At 40.0% G+C, this 17,194-nt stretch overlaps 1 protein-coding gene across 2 annotated transcripts in view; it reads right to left on the reverse strand.

The window, feature by feature from the left end:
• Nucleotides 1–7,353, reverse strand: part of CCDC175 (coiled-coil domain containing 175) — a 68,521-nt gene extending 61,168 nt beyond the window's left edge. For both annotated transcript variants that reach the window (XR_011432153.1, XM_070249820.1), the window contains exons 1-3: nucleotides 7,135–7,353; nucleotides 4,860–4,945; nucleotides 2,628–2,739 (exon numbers count right to left, since the gene is read on the reverse strand). Coding sequence is in view for 1 of the 2 variants with exons in the window: in XM_070249820.1 (XP_070105921.1) it covers nucleotides 2,628–2,739; nucleotides 4,860–4,945; nucleotides 7,135–7,291 (355 nt within the window). In the remaining variant the exon portion in view is untranslated. The remainder of the gene's footprint in view (nucleotides 1–2,627; nucleotides 2,740–4,859; nucleotides 4,946–7,134) is intronic.
• Between the last annotated feature and the right edge of the window lie 9,841 nt (nucleotides 7,354–17,194).

A 17,194-nucleotide genomic window follows, 5' to 3' on the forward strand; every position in this document is an offset into this window, starting at 1 on the left:
TGGTTAAGTATTCAGTGTGTATCAAGGACCTTATAAGCTAGCATAGTATTTCTTTTTCCTTCTAAAATATTTTCCCTGACTATAAAAGTAACCCAATCCAGAAACTAAAGAAAAGCAATCAAAGAAAATAAAACAAAAAACATTCTTAATTCTGCCTTTGGCACAGATTCTTCTAAGTCTTATTCTTCCTCTGCACAAAGAGGTTGCTGTATTTTCCCTGCCAAACCAGACTAACACCAGGCGTATTGTTTTATAACCAACCATATCAGTCAGGGTCTAATTAGGACACAGAAATCTCATAGTAAATTGAATAGGGAAATTTTAATATAAAGAATTAGTAACTATAACAGAGGATTCATGTAATGAGAGGATGAATAGTAAGAAAGCAAAGAGAAGTCTAAAGAATTCAGGAATAGCAGACATGAGGAGCAGCCACTGTCTCTAGGGCTGAGAAAGAGTGCCCGCGAGGAAGCAGGACCTCCAGACCCGAGATCTAGACCTCACTGGAGAGGGCTATGGTTCACTGCATGGCAGAGAAGTTCATGAAATCCTGGGCTGGCAGAACGTGCTAGAAATCTGTCTTCTGGGATATTGGAGGAACCTGTCCACAGTGAAGCTGCATAAGGGGTACTGGAGGGAGCTGCTGGAGACTGCTGCATGCTGCAGGACCCTGGCGCAGAGAAGCTATGTGCACTGCAAGAGTTTGCCAAGCTAGGCACACTGGGACCAGGAAGAGTACCCCTTTTTCCTACATTGTTCCTCCAGTGCCTTCTACTGACAATGCATAATATTGTGCCAGCTAGTAAAGGGGAAAATTTACAGGGCCCAGCTCCCTTATCACAGAGCAGACAAAGAAGGTAGATTTGGAGCTGCAAGGCAAGACATGGATAACCAGAGCATCCACTTAGAAAATGTTATTTAACTTATTTAGACCACTGTTTTAGGTTGGACTTCCTGGGAAATAGACTCTAAAATCTGTGTATAGGAAATGTATTGTGTAGTGCTCTCAGGAATATCACCTCTGAGGAAATAACTGAAGCAGGGTTGGGCAGAGAGGGTTAAATGGTAAGGAGCCTTGGCGCTGTGACGACACTTTCGAGTTATGCTACATCTAGGAGAGGGAGGCAGATCTTTGTACCCTCCCAGTGGCCAATCGCTGAGTGTGGGTGGCACCTGGGGAGGGGATGTAACCTGGAGTGCAGCCTTCCTCTTTTGCCCAGGGCAATCCTTGCAGAGAAAGAGAGCTGTGGCCTCAGCCAACACTCCTCGCAGCTGGGGAAAGAAGGTGGACCCTTACCTTGCATCAAATACAAAATTTAATGGATCAAAATGGATCAAAGACCCACATGTAAGAGCTAAGACTATAAAATTCTTAGAAGAAAACATAGGGGGAAAGCTTCATGACACTGGCTTTGGCGATGATATCTTAGATATGACACCAAAAGCACAGGCAACAAAAGAAAAATAGATAAACTGGACAACATCAAAATTAAAAACTCTTGTGCATCAAAAATCATCAACAGAGTGAAAAGGCAACCCAGGGAACAGGACAAAATATTTGCAAATCATATATCTGATAAGAGGTTAACATTCAGAATATATAAAGAATTCCACAACTCAATAACAACAAAAGAAACAACCTGATTAAAAGATGGGCAAAGAACCTGAATAGACATTTCTCCAAAGGAGATATACAGATGGCCAATAAGCACACGAAAAGATGCTCAACGTCATCTTTTCCCTAACATGATCGTTAGGGAAATGCAAATCAAAATCACAATGAGATAACAATTCACACCCATTAGGATGGCTATTACGTAAAAAACCAAAAACAGAAAATAACAAGTGTTGACAAGAATGTGGAGAAACTGGAACCCTCATGCGTGATGGGTGGGAATGTAAAACGGTGCAGCCACTGTGGAATACAGTATGGCAGTTTCTTAAGAAATTAAATGTCAAGTTACCTTATTACCATACAATCCAGCAATTCCCTTCTGCACATATACCCCCCAAAATTGGAAGCAGGGACTTGACTAGATACTTGCACATCCATGTTTATAACAGCATTGTTCACAATAGCCAAAAGGTGGAAGCAACCACAGGTCCACCAATGGATGAATGAATAAAGCAAGCATGATATACATACATACAGTGGAATATTGTTCAACCTTAAAAAGAAAGGAAATTCTGACATGTACCACAACATGGATGAACATTGAAGACACGCCAAGTGAAATAAGTCAGTCACAAAAGGAAAAATATTGTATGATTCTACTTATATGAGGTAGCTATAGTAGCCACACTCATAGAGACGGAAAGACAAAAAATGCTGGTTTAGGCCAGTCAAGCTGCCTAATTTAATTGAATAAATATCAATCTGAAATGCGCTGATCTATATATCTTTAGTCTATTTAGAAACTAAATTATATAAATTCAAGTTTTATATACATTATTTCCACTTAAAATGTCAGGGACAATTATTACGGATCTCACTATGTTTGCGTTGTATACTCTTTCTAGCTATATTTTGACATGAAATAACTATTAAACTCACCTTGTTACAAGTATTTGGCTCTATTTCCTTATAAGATAAACTACATTTCTCTAGTTGATAACCTCAAAAGTACCTTCGAATTCTCCACGGACGCTATAAGGGAGAGTTTCCAATAGATAGTACAGTCTGCTGAGCTCCATGCTTTCAATTTCCAGATGATCAATTGTAGATTTTCTCATTTCTTCCTGAAAATTTAAATTACATATTTAAAAAGTTAAGACATTATAATAAGATTGAGCTCCTAAACAATGTTTTCAGAGATCAAATTTTGATTTTCAGTAAACACCTTTTGTTATTATTTTTATCTGGAATAGAAAGTGGGAAAAGTACCTACTCTACAGTCAGTTTTTAAGGTGTTATTATTGTTCATTTATCCTTCTATTTCTGCTGATTTTCTTCTACTCAGAAGTCATCTTTCCCTATGTTTATGTGTTTGTTGTATGCAGTTTCAATCAATTTAAAAGGAAAGACTCCAAAAAAAAGGGTAACATTGAGAAAGAAAGCTACTTAATTAAAAAATAGAAAGTGCCTGTAGAAATATGCTTGGGTATATTTCTATAAAGAGAAATATACCTAAGAGATATATAGAGATATAGAAAGAGAACAGTGGTCCTCTTACACACACCAACAAATCCAAACAAATAGTCTGGTGGGGCTATTACTATTATTATTATTATTATTATTATTGGCGGGGCTATTTCAAAACAGGAAAAAGCCTTCAAAAATCCGTTAGTGAAAAAAATAGATAAATCATCTTTTAAATAAATGGTTGTGTTGGCTATAGTTATTTTACGACCTGAGAAATTGCCATTATATTTTATGAATAATGAAAAGCAGATTACACAATTGTATATGTAGGATGATCATTTTTCTGTAAAAAATAAAATTCACTCCCGGCAGCATCTATACACTGCAGTGGGGAGGTCAGTCATCAAAGAATTAATTGTGATTATTTTAGGGCACTGGAATCATGGTGGTTTTTACTTTCTTCCTTTTGCTTCTCTATTTTTTTCTAAATTTTCCAGAGTAAACAAGCAATGCTTTTATAATAACAAACATTTGTTACTTTAAAAAATGGGGGGCCAGCCCAGTGGGGCAGCAGCTAAGTTCGCACGTTCTGTTTCGATGGCCTGGGGTTCGCTGATTCGCACCCCAGGTGTGGACCTACACACCACTTAGCAAGCCATGCTGTGGCAGGCGTCCCACATAAAATGGAGGAAGATGGACATGGGTGTTAGCTCAGGGCCAGTCTTCCTCAGCAAAAAGAGGAGGATTGGAGGCAGACGTTAGCTCAGGGCTAATCTTCCTCAAAAGAAAAAAAAAGGAAGGATTTATCTTTATTTAAAAGATTTCACAGCTCAGATATTAAATGGGGACACACTAGATGCTTCTATAAGCCACAATAAATATTTTGACCCCTTTAAATCCTCAAGAAAAACAACTAAAAGAACAAAGCAGACAAAAGGTTTCCAGAGTACCGCAGTGCAGTACGACACACCCATTCTCAGTGTTTACACGTGTATTTACCTAAGTGGGACTGCAAAGTATAATTCTGTAGTATACATACACAACTATATGAATTACATAAAAATATAATTACAAAGTAATGAGATGAACTTTTATCAGTAGTCTGTAGACAAACTCATTTACTTGGCCGTATTTCTACATTTTTAGATATTTGATATGTAGTAGATTCTTAATATTTTTAAATCAAATGAAGAGACTTACCATTCTGACCTGCCCGGGAAGCACTGTAAACATTATCCAGGGCCAACTTTAACTATTTCTTTGATGGGACCAAGTTAGTATAACTGAAAGAGTTTCTGTCTGTTTTCACTGAACATCATGGTCTACTTCTGGGAATAGGCGCCAAATAGTCTTTCATCAGTTACGTAAGGAATTGCTTATGGAGAACTGAGTAAATTGGTACCCTGAGTGCAACTTATTCCAGAGGTTGGTTTGTTTTAAGCAAGGTTTACATATTGGTGTGCCAAGCATTTGCCCATGTGGCCCACCCCTTAACTGAGCTCCATCATCAGCAGAATCCATCTCCTAAGCAGGCTGCCCTCATCCATAGCACAGGTCCTTAATTCTGTGTCCTGTATGGAAAATCGAGCAACAACCTGCAGTTGATCGACACTACTGCCAATGCTTAGTAAACTGAGACAAAAAATTTTTTCATTCAGAGTAAATATTTTCCCTATTCATCTATTAAAGTACCTTGAACAGAGCTGGTGCTAAGTTAAAGTTTGATGAAGAAATAAGTGGAAGATTGAAAAAATAGCTCTTATAGAAAATACAATACCAATTTCTTAACAGCGAGAGCAATGTCCTTAAGAAAGGTCCTAGCTTCTTCGTTGCATTTAAAATAGTCACTTTGCAATGATTTTTCTAAAAAAAAACCAAAAAAATAGAATTTAAGATCTTTTATTTAGCAGTCCAAATCCTATTTAACCCTTTAAAATCTAGCTAGCTCAAATGCTTACTCAGTTAGAAATTACACTTTCTATCTCTGAATTTCTACATTACTCAATATGAATCTCTTTTGTGCTTGCTATTTCCTATTTCCTAGTACTCTAATTTAGGTATATATTTTAAGCTCCTTGAGGAAAACTCCTCTTAAGATTCCATCTTTGCATCTTTCATGAAAGAAGGAAGGGATCTGTATAGGATAGGACAAAAAATTCAATAAATATTTATGAAAGGGATAAATATAACATGCCTATAACATAGGTTTGTTTTCATGTATTTATATCCTAAATATAATATTTTACCAAAAACTACACATTTAACTAACTGTTTAATTTTTACTTCTATGCCAATATTTTAACGATGGCATGAGAGTAAATATTGGTAAAACTGGTAGGTGTGAGGCAGAGCGTTTCCAACCCTTTTTGCTCACTCACATGCTGTCAGAAGTCTCCTTTTCTCTCTCACCCTGTGAGTAGGAGGCACATGAGATGAGAGGCTTGGGAAACCTTAGCAAAAGTAATGAAGACAAGATACATAGAGAATGGGGAGAAGGAAGGAAACAGAAGGGATAAAGGAAGACGAGAGAGAACAGAGGAAGTTCTACTTACCTTGGCTCTGTCATCACTGCATCATACGGATCTGTCTAAACGGATTTCAGGCCTCCATCCTCATGTGTGGGATGAGTCTGACGTGACTGATGTTTTACATGAGTTATCTAAGTTGCTTCTTATAACTTTTTAATGATTCCCATTTCACAGGTAAGAAATCTATGACTTCTGAGGTCATGCCATATGCTCAGTGTCACAGAGCCCATCACTGATAGAGTCTGGATTCAAACACAAGTCGTATGACTCCAGAGTCCACACCCTCACTGTCCATACTCATCCCTAGGAAGAGTAAATACCAACTTCTGCCCTTAGTGCCAGGGAACTTGGATTCTCTTAATGAACTAAGCTCTCAAACCAAGTGGAAATCAGTTACTGAGTTTGCAAGCAAGTGTGTGTTCAGGAGGGACAGGCATCGCCTGCTAGTCCTTCCATTTCTTCCAGGGAATGAAGGCGCACAAGCTTGTTCCACTTGCAGATGGGCTGCAGAGCTACATCTTTCATAACTCACACCAGGTTCAGAGGCTTAATGAAGCTTCTTCCCACAAAAAACTTTCTTAGGGTCCAGAAAGTATTAGCAGAAAAAATATTTGTGCAGAAGTACTAGGGTTGAATGGACCTGATGGTCTAGAGATCAAGCATGAAGAGAGTTCAAGACCCTGGCTTTGTGGTTGGCAATGACCTTGGACAGCTTTAGCTCTCTTCAGTGGTTAACTCTCTTCATGACAAGACTTGTCGAAGCCTATCTTATAAGAACTGTGAAGTTAAATTAGTTCATACAAGAAGGAAAAAAGAAGCTACCTCAAACTAACAGTAACATTACAACAGAAATCAATATGATCACCTTGGAGCGATGAGATGATGCTTTGTTGATTGTTTGGTCTAAACCGTGTCTGAGCTGAACAAGAAATGCCCTTTCTTGGATCGTGTCCTACCTTAAACTGAGGAGCCTTGATTACAGGTTCAGCTTTTGAGCGGAAGAAGTATTTTAACCTGGCCCATCCAAGGTCATTATCTGTTTGCATTGCCTGAACATTCTTCTCTATCTAATTTTCCTTGCCTAATACAACAGGAGCTTCTTAAACATTCCCTTTCTTGTTTGCCTGTAAATTCTCCAGTTTGCCATGGCAAAATATGTTGGAGGAAATTCACTTGTAAAAGAAAGGCAAGAAGGGAGAAGTTGAAATTGGATACCTAATCCAAATGCAGGTGGGCCCTCCAGTCTGAGGCAAACGGCATGGCCTGGGAGTCTACGATTTATCCGGAATCTGTCTCCAGCTACTAATGTGAGCTGGCTGAGTCACTCCAGTGTCACTACAGCAGACCAGCTCTGCCCTGGGTCCCACCCCGCTGCCTCTCCCCCTCCAAGGAGCCGAGGAAGACGATGCCCTAACCAGGATGCTCTGGGTTCCCGGAGGAGGGTTCCCACTGTGGGTTCCCGCTGAGCGCCGCCTAGACACCACCTCCGAGGGGACGTCCCTCCCGGCGCCCGCGGCGTCTCACCCACAACAGAGAGCTGCTCCAGGGCGGCGGCCGCGACCGAGGAGCCCAGGGTTGGGGGGAAGGTGCATAACTCCAGGGAGGGGCCGGTGGAGACGGCTGCCGCCCGCACCGACTTCTCGCGGAGTCCCAGATCTGCGGACCAGGAGCTCAGGGCCATCTTGCTGCTCCTGCGCGGCGCCTACCGGGCCAGAGCCAAGGACTGCCGGTTGCCACGGGCAACGAGGACGCCGGGGCGCAAGCTAGTGGCCGCACCTGGGTGGGTGCCTCCTCTGTTCTCTAACTGTATCCACAATTATTAAGCGATCCTGGAAGGATGAGTCCCTCTTTAGCCGTGCTTTCCTCCTATTTCCAATTTTTTAGTTCAGGCCTTGTATCTTTCTCGTGGACCATTGGAATCATGATGATCGCTTTTGAACTCTACTCTGTGCCAGGCACTACAGGAGGAGCTTTATAGAGCTCCTCGATCTTCACAGTTGCTTTGCGAGTCAGGTTCTTTTATTATCTCCACTTTTACAGACAAGGAAACTGAGGCAGGGATGACTAAGTGAGCTGCCCAGGGTTACAAGAGAATAATTTAGGATTTAAAAGTGGAGTCTGTATAAATCTACTACAGTACAAAACCCGTCTCTGTATTCTTTTAGAATTTTCCCTGTATCTGCTCTATCACTGAGCACATTTTACCTTGAATCCATGATTTTCCCGTCTTCCCATCAGACTTTGAGCTCTTTGAAGGCAGGGATATTATTTATTTTTCCCTGCGTCTCCAAAATCCAGCCCAGCATCAGGCTAGTTCCCCTTTCCTCTGGCTGGATAGAGAGCAGCAAAGATGCTTTAATCCTCCTCTTCTTTACAGATGGAAAACTGAAATCAGAGTGACAATAATAATGGTAACAGCTATCATTTGTTGAATGCTTTCTATGGTCCAGGCACTGTTCTAAGTACTTTACCTACAGTAACCCATTTAACACTCATAACAGTCTTTTGAGATAGGTTTTATTTCCCACTTTGCAAATGAGGCCCAGTGAAGCTTCTAGCATTGGATAGAAAGGGTGTCTTTGTCCTTCCCCATTGTGTACTGGTAGGATCTCCCCCATTTAAGCCTTCTCGTTGGCTTTGTGCCTAGGTCTGGAAGATGGCTATACGTTTGACAAACAAATGGCAAGCAATAAGATATACTGGAGTATATGAGGAAGCCATTTGGTGTAAATCTAATTTGGCCTGATGTTGTTTTTCCAAAAAGGCCTGATGTGGCTGTTGAGCATGCCGTCATATATCTGCGTTAAGCATTTGCTATGTCCCAAAGACAAGAACAAATGGCTTTAAGATAAAGACTCAACTTCCCCCACATTGGCATTTCCTTAAGGATAAGCATCTCTCCCTAGGCTAGGAATTGATTGCTGCACCCACCCTGTGACCACCCAGCTCAAGACAACAGACCTGCTTCCTGCTGTGTCCACTGAGACAGCAGACCTGCTACCTGCTGTGTCCATCAGTCACTGTGCTGACAGAGCAATCTCGTGACCATTGTAAGAGAGACGTTTCAATCATATGTGATACATGCTCTTTGACGGTATATAACCACTCTGTACACCCCACTGGTTTGGTGCCCTTCCTTCCTCAAGGAAGGCAGGCCCTGGGCTAGGCTAGTCCTCAGATCTGGCTCATAATAAGCTCACCCCAATTTCATTTATAGATTGGTTATGGATTATTTTCGCTGACACATTAGACAAAGATTCCCCATCCCTTGGGTTTCTCATGGATTCTAAAGTGCCTGTCTCATGGTCAGGCTGCGATTCTCAGCTACAGGGACTCCATCACACAGTCATTTGTGGGAAGATGGCAGGAGGAGCACGTCCCCAAGGTAAATCCAGTTTGTTAGAACAGCAAACAGATGGATTAATGCCCCTGATGGAGTTATGCCAAACAAGAAAAGCAAGGCATCTCCGAGGAAAGGCAGGCTATGTCCGTGTTAGTAATAACACCCGAGTAAGAGTCCTCCTTCTCAACTTTCTCTCTTGACTACTTGTTTTTATCCACCATCAGCAATTTCTTGGGGTTTACAGATTTGGGTTGAACACTGATTGCTTCATTTGCTAGTGGGTTTAGATTGGCTTGAGTAGTTAAACTCCTAGTCTCCATTCTTCATCTGTAAAATGAGATTTTACATGCTGGGATTATGAAGATTAAGCAGAATAACAACATGCTTATCACAGAGCATGTGCTATTTCTCATCTTTTCCTTCTACTAAATGGAAAATAAAAAGCATTTCTTCTGAAATACACATGCTAATGTCCTTTCTGACATCCTAGCCTTCCTTAAATCTCTTGGTCATTCAACCTTTAGTGAAAATTACTCTAATTAAATCAACAGTCACTACCCAGAGGTGGGAAACTGGTTTTATTTCCATGTCATTTCTACTGGGTGGCAGTGACTGCCCGAGTGCTCAGTTAGGGAGGCTGAATCTTGGCACAGAAGGAAAGAAGTCTGCCAGGGCACCAGAAAAAGGCATGGCCACATGTGCGTCTGCACCAGACTCATGGGTTCACGTGTTTGTTGTGCCTGCTGTGTGCTGGGCATTGTGCTGGGCACTGAGCACACATAAAAGAGACCTGCAGGTGGCACTGGGGAAAGCCTCCTTGGGGAAGAGACCTCAGCTGTAAGGACCCAGCCTTCTCCTGTTACTCTCTTAGTGAAGGGGAAAAAGAGGTCAGAGAGAGATGAGGCAAAAAGAGGAAAGAGAAAGAAGAGGAGGAGGGGGAGAGAGAAGAGGTAGGAATCAGGAGATGTGAGCTGCCTACTCTTACGGGATCCTCCTTCCCTGGAGCCCTCCCCATTCTGGGCAGTTTTGTTTTGCCTAAAAGTTCACTTTCTCAGATCAATCCGGTCAGCATGTACTGGGCTTTATTACATACCAAATACTCTAATCAGTGCTTTCACTGAACACATGCATGAGATTTGGCTCCTCTTTTCAAGAAAATGGCCTTGAAAGTGGGGGAAGGAGGGCAGGCTGGGAGGCACAGCTCGCTGCCACGTGTGATTCCCTGCATGGGGCAGTGGCTACCATGACTGCTGCTCACACCTGCGAGGCACTGTGTGCTTTTACAGAATGTAACTGCTTCCCCGGCTTAGTCTCTATCATAAGTCTCCAGGTGATTACTGTGATTATCCTACTTTTCAGAAAAATCACATCCCAGTGGGAGATTCAATGACTTTGGGGGTAACCTTGGGCCAGGCCCTTAGAGCTGGACAATGGCAAAGCTGGCTTCCTGACTCCAGCTGTGGGGCACTGACCACTTGGCTTTGTGGCTGTGCAATCAGGGCAGGCAGTGGGGCTGGGATGAGGGGTGCTACAGGATGTCAGCAGAGCCATGGAGGGGTGGTCCATGAGCCTGGGGTGTATGGAGAGGGAAAGCAGGAGCCCAGCCAGAAGTTTGGTTTGTGGTTTCACTGTAAAGGGCCTTGAATTCCAAGCTAAGGAGTTTGGATTTTACGCTACAGGCAAGGCTGCTGTGAATATGCTGATGAACAGATTGGGCTGCTCCCTGCTGGCAGCTGTTTGGTAATTCAGTGTATTTCTGCCTAAGGTAATATTTTATAGTGGGATAGAATATCATTATCAATTACAGGCATTTTGATCTTTTTCAAGGGAGCATCTGCAGAATAATCAGAAATTAAATTGGGCCTGAAACAACCAATGCCATATTTAGCAAGAATGTCTTTTTTATTATTATCTTAAGTCACTGATGTTTTGGGCGGCACTTTCATTTATAAATGATGATTGTTAATGCTCACTTAGCATTATTATAGACATTTCCAACACTCATGATCTTTGAGTAGCAGTATTTTTATTTTCCTCATTTTTTCTTATTTTAATTAATTTAATTCTTATTTTAAAAAAGTGTTTCAGATATGATGGTTCCAAACTTTTTATGCATGGTAATATCATAGGCTAAGTGGTCTTGTAGTTTTCTGTGTAATAGTCTTATTACTGAATAGTTTTTTAACCTTTATACCTCAATTTTCTCCTCTGTGAAAGAGGCCTTTATTGTAGGGTAGTCATGAGAATTAAATAAATTAATAAAGTTCGAGTATTTATAAAAATGCCTGGAACAAAATAAGCTCCTCCGTAAATATAGTTGCTGTGCTTACCTCTGCACTATGAGCTCCTTAAAAGTGGGGACAGCGTTTTACTTCTTTCTGAATCTCCTATGGCATCTAGCGCAGCAATTCGCACATAACAAATGCTTAAGATATTGTTGAAACAGATAGTGGGAAAGATTCATGTATTCAGAATTTTAAAAAAATATAGAGCTTAAAATCCTCTGCAGTTCAGACTTTATTAGAAAAAGAAAAATACTAGAGAAATGAGGCAGCTTCCTCAGGGTCTCTCATACCACTTGCACATCTAGGCCGGTTCGGCAAGAACTGCTCTTCACGAGGTCTTCCTGATCGTTACTATGACAAGACCCCAACGGATGTTTTGAATCACCAGTTTAAACTGTACACAAAATTTGGTTCTAAGGGAACTTTATGATACTAGACTATTATTTAATTAATTACTATTTTGACAATGGTAACTCTGATTTAACCATGATTTCAGAGAATGAGAATGCTGGATTCTCAGCTGTGTGGGATAAATGAGCTTCCAGTTGGAGAATGAGTTGTCACCGTGGCTCCAACTGTTGTGATTTCTTTTCCTGTTGCACTGTGGACGTGTGTCTGGTTCAGGATGAGTGTGCATGTCAAATTAAGGCATGGTCTAGAGACTTTAAGGTCTGTGCCCTTTCTTTTCTGCCTTGATTCATCATGGGATTGTTAGGTAACACCTAGATTTGAGCACTCCTCTATTTAACAGCAAAGGTCAGAGTAGCAAAATGGTGCATTTGGAAAAACAATCCCCTGCGGCTAAGCCCTTGGACCCCCTGGTGTTCTTCCAATAAATGCCCATTTATGGTTAATATGCTCTAGTGGCTTCTTTACCAGCAATCAAATGTTCTTGCTGAGGCAGCATTGCTCCTGAGCTAGAGATTGACACCGAGAAGGCAGTGTGGCACAGTGGGAGGAGCCCAGGCTTCGAAGTCAGACACAAAGGAGTCTAAGGGCGTGTTTTACCACTTACTAGCTGTGAACTTGCACCAGTTATTTAAACATCTTTAGTTTCAGTTTCCTCATTTGGGCAATAAAAATATTAATCATGTAGGATTTTGAAATTCTGAGGATTAGAAATGTTTATAAAGTGCTCAGCACAGTGTCTGGCTCATTGATGCTTTGTTATTGCTAAAAGGTTTCATTTTAATAGGCTTAAAATAGGCTTATTGACTAATAAATCAAATAGCTAAATTGTATAACAATTAGATGTATTTAGCCAATTGACTTATATAATAACCAACTTTGGAATTAAGAACAAAATTTAAAACAAGATAAATTTTTGTAAAAAGGAAAAAAGTAAATGCACTTTACCTAGTAAGAAATTCCATAAATGCCAGGAGAAAACGCTCTTGGTTTAGCACTATTCTTCCCAATGGAGTTTAAAGATTCTACCGTAAATCGGGCAACCAAATGGGTTCATGCAGATAACCTAACAGGACATATCAGAATCCCTGAAAAAAGCTCCATGTATTCTGCTGGGAATATATTTTGTAGTAGCAAACATCTGGTGATCTCTCCCACACAGGGGAAGCAAAGACAAGACATGAGCTCTATATTCTATCATGAGCTCTATATTCTATCACGAGCTCTATAGTCTATCACGAGCTCTATATTCTATTACGAGCTCTATATTCTATCACGAGCTCTATATTCTATCATGAGCTCTATATTTTATCATGAGCTCTATATTCTATCGAGCAAAAAGGAAAACAGGATCAATTTGCCACTAAGAGATTATAGTGTGGTAAATTCCCTTGTAATTCAGAGCACTTTAAACACATTTATTGAGTACTACAGAGTTTCTGGGTATTTTGATGAGTGCCATGTGGAAAAAATACAATACTGCCAGTTTCAATGTGTGATTATCTCAGACTGGATGCATCATATTCCCTGGGCAATTTGTTCTTATAAGAGTTGACACGCTGAGGTGCTATTTGGTACTGAACCATTAATGTGTGAGTATCAGAAAGAAAATACAGATAAACTAGAAGTTTATGACAAGTGTATGCCCTGCTGCGTGGTAGGTGGTGGGGTGGGGGGAACCTCTCCAAACTTTGTGGAAATATTTAATTTTATTTTCAAAGTAACCTTTTGAATACAGAACCTAAAATAATTTTCTGTTATAGTTAACAGAACAGCAGAAAGCCTCTTTATTGCCTGGGCTTTCTCCCTGACAGTCTTGGAGGGCTGGCAGCCTCCTTCGCCTGAGGGCCTCAGTCCTGTCAGAAGGCCTTCTCCACACAATGCTACTTTCTCTGGCTCCGGTGACAGTGGAGAAGGAATGACAAGGCCTGGGCCGCTTGCCAGTCAGCCTGGCCTGCCCCCTAGACTCACGCCTGCTCTGCTTCCTTGTGTTGCGAGCTCTGCCCAGTGCAGGGGCCGGGTGACATCGCCATTCAGTGCTGGGTGGGAAGGGAACATGGGCAGCCTTCCTCTGGCTGTGGCCAAGCAGCTTCATCAGGAGCAGAACTGATGATCTGATCTTCATGCAATTGGGTCCTTGGTCTATTTCTCAATCAACTTGCAACTTGGAGATGAGATCTGACTGAATAACTTAAACCCAAATCCCTGGCTTTAAGACCGAACCTTAGGTAATATTTGAACTAATAGTCTCTTTATATGTAAAACTGGGATTATAATATCTCCTTCTATAGGCCCATTTTGAAGATAAAATGAAATACTATATGTAAGCACTAAGAGATCTGTCCATGTACAATCTGAGAGCAAAGTTTTGACTGTAAATATCCTTCAAATAATATTCTAAATTAAAATGTAGTATTACCAATAAAATGAAAGTAAGACTTTAGATATATCCATAGCACAAATATTAATATTTTTATTATTTTCTTAAACGTTAGTTAAAAACAGGAGGATTGGTCAAAAACACAATTAATTCAAGTGTAATTCAAGTATTGGCAGCAATCTTTGCAATATAGGAAAAAAGAGAACTTAATTCTTAAAATGTTTTCCCTATACTTTAAGGTATTGATACTTTATATCCAGTGTGGTTAATTAGGAAATGTAATGCAACATTATTTTGAGTAAGAAAAGTACCATAGAAAGTTTAATAATTTTTAAATGCCTAGAAAATAAAACCATAAGGAAATATGCCAAAATGTTAATGGTGATTTTCTTTGAGTAGTAGAATCTGTATCATCTAAATTTTCTGCAAGACATAAATATTATTCTTGTTATTGAAAAAAACTCCTTAATTTAAAAATGACAACGTCACAAGGAAATTAGAACAATTCTATTTATTTTTTTAAATAAAAATTGTATATATTTAAGGTATACAACTGATGATGTGATATACGTATACATAGTGAAGTGATTACTACAGTCAAGCTAATTAACATATCTCCTCACATACTTACCATTTGAGGAGGGGGATGAGAGCACCTGAAATCTACTCTCTTAGCAAATTCCCAGTATTCGATATAGTATTATTAACCATAGTCCACGTGCTGTACATTAGACGCATTCATCCTATATAGCTGCGACTTTGTACCCTTTGGCCAACGCCTTGCCCTTCCCCCGCCTCCCTGCCCCTGGTAACCACTGCTCTGCTCTCTGCTTCTATGTATTCAACTGGCGTAGATTCACATGTAAGGGAGGTCGTGCTGTTTCTTCCTTTCTGTGTCTGGATTATTTCACTTAGCATAAAGTCTTCCGGGTTCATCCATGTTGTTGCAAACGGTAGAATCTCCTCCTTCCTTCCTTTTTAAGGCTGAATTCGTGTGTGTGTGTGTGTATGTATATACATCTCACAGTTTCTTTCTCCATCCATCCATGGTGGACACTCGGGTTGCTTCCACATCTTGGCTATTGTGAATGATGCTGCAATGACCACGGGAGTGCAGATTTCCTTTCCTTTGGGGGTATACCCAGAAGAAGGATTGCCAGATCATATGGCAGTTCTAGTTTTAGATTCTTTAGGAACTTCCAAACTGTTTTCATAGTGGCTGAACCAATTTACATTCCCACCAACAGGGTACAAGAGTATCCTTCTCTCCACAGCCTCACCAACACTTATCTTTTATTTTTTTAATAATAGCCATGCTAACAGGTGTGAGTGATATTTCATTGTGGTTGCTTTTGACTTGCTTTTCTCTAATGGGTTAGTGATGGTGAGCACCTTTTCCTATATAAGCTGGCCATTTGTATGTCTTACGTGGAAAAAATGTATTTTCAGGACCTTTGCCCATTTTTTAAATTGTGGTGTTTGTTGTTTGTTTCTTGGGGTTTTTTGCTATTGAGTTGTATGAGTTCTGTATATATTTTGGATATTAACCTCTTATCTGATATATGGTTTCCAGATATTTTCTCCCAATCCATATGTTGCCTTTTCATTTTGTTGGATGTTTCTTTTGCTGTGTAGAAGCTTTTTAGTTTTATGTAGCCCCACTTATTTACTTTTGCTTTTGTTGCCTAAGCTTTTGGTGTCGTATTCAAAAAATCATTGCCAAGGCCTGTGTCATGGAGATTTTTCTCTATGTTTTCTTCTGGGAGTTTTATAATTTCAGGTCTTATGTTTAAGTCCTTAACCCACGCTGCGTTGATTTTTGTATACGGTGGAAGATAAGGGTGCAATTTCACTCTTTTGCATGTAGATATCCAGTTTTCCCAGCATCATTTATTGAAGAGACATTCTTTCTCCACTGTGTATTCTTGGTGCCCTTGTCAAAAATTACTTGAGCATATATGCTTGGGTTTATTTCTGGGTTCTCTAGTCTGGTCTATGTGTCTGTTTTTATGCCAGTACCATACCGTTTGATTACTATAGCTTTGTAATATAATTTGAAATCAGTCAGGGTGATGCCTCCAACTCTGTTCTTCTTTCTCAAGATTGCTTTGGCTATTGAGGGTCTTTTGTGGTTCCATACAAATTTTAGAATTGCTGTTTCTATTTCTGTGAAAAATTCCGTTGGAATTTTGATAAGGATTGCACTGAATCTGTAGATCACTTTGGGTAGGAAGGACATTTTAACAATATTAATTCTTCCAATTCACGGACACAGAATAACTTTCCATTTGTGTCTCCTTCAATTTCTTTTATCAATGTCTTATAGTTTTCAGTGTACAGATCTTTTACTCCCTTGGCTAAATCTATTCCTAGGTGTTTTATTCCTTTTGATGCTATCGTAAATGAGATTGTTTTCTGGATTTCTTTTTGAATTAAGTGATGTTGGTGTAAAGAAATGCAACTGATTTTTGTATGTTGATTTTGTATCCTGCAACTTTACTGTATTTGTTTATTAGTTCTAACAGGGTTGTGTGTGTGTGTGTGTGTGTGTGTGGTATCTTTAGGGTTTTCTACAAATAGGATCATGTCATCTGCAAACAGAGAGAAATTTGCTTCCTCCTTTCTGATCTGGATACTTATTCTTGCTCTTTCTTTTCTGATTGCTCTGGCTGGTTCTTCCAGTATTATGTTGACTAGAAGTGATGAGAGTGGGCATCCTTACCTTCTATCAGATCTTAGAGGAAAAGCTTGCAATTTTTCCCCATTGATTATGGTATTAGCTGTGGGCTTTTCATAAATGGCCTTTATTATGTTGAGGAAATTTCCTTTTATCCCTATTTTATTGAGAGTTTTTATCATGAATGGATGTTGATCTTTGTCAAATGGTTTTTCTATATCTGAGAGGCTCATGTGACTTTATCTTTCATTCTGTTATCATAGTGTCTCACGTTGATTGATTTTCATATGTTAAACCAACTTGCATCCCAGGGATAAATCCCACTTGCTCATGGCATATAATCCTTTTGATGATGCTGTTGGATTCAGTCTGCTAGTGTTTTATTGAGGATTTTTGCATTTACGTTCATCAGAAATATTGGTCTATAGTTTTCTTGTGGTGTGGCTGTCTGACTTTAGTATCAGTGTAATGCTAGCCTCATAAGATGAATT

This window comes from Equus caballus, chromosome 24 (assembly GCF_041296265.1).
Source record: "Equus caballus isolate H_3958 breed thoroughbred chromosome 24, TB-T2T, whole genome shotgun sequence".
Lineage (NCBI taxonomy): Eukaryota > Metazoa > Chordata > Mammalia > Perissodactyla > Equidae > Equus > Equus caballus.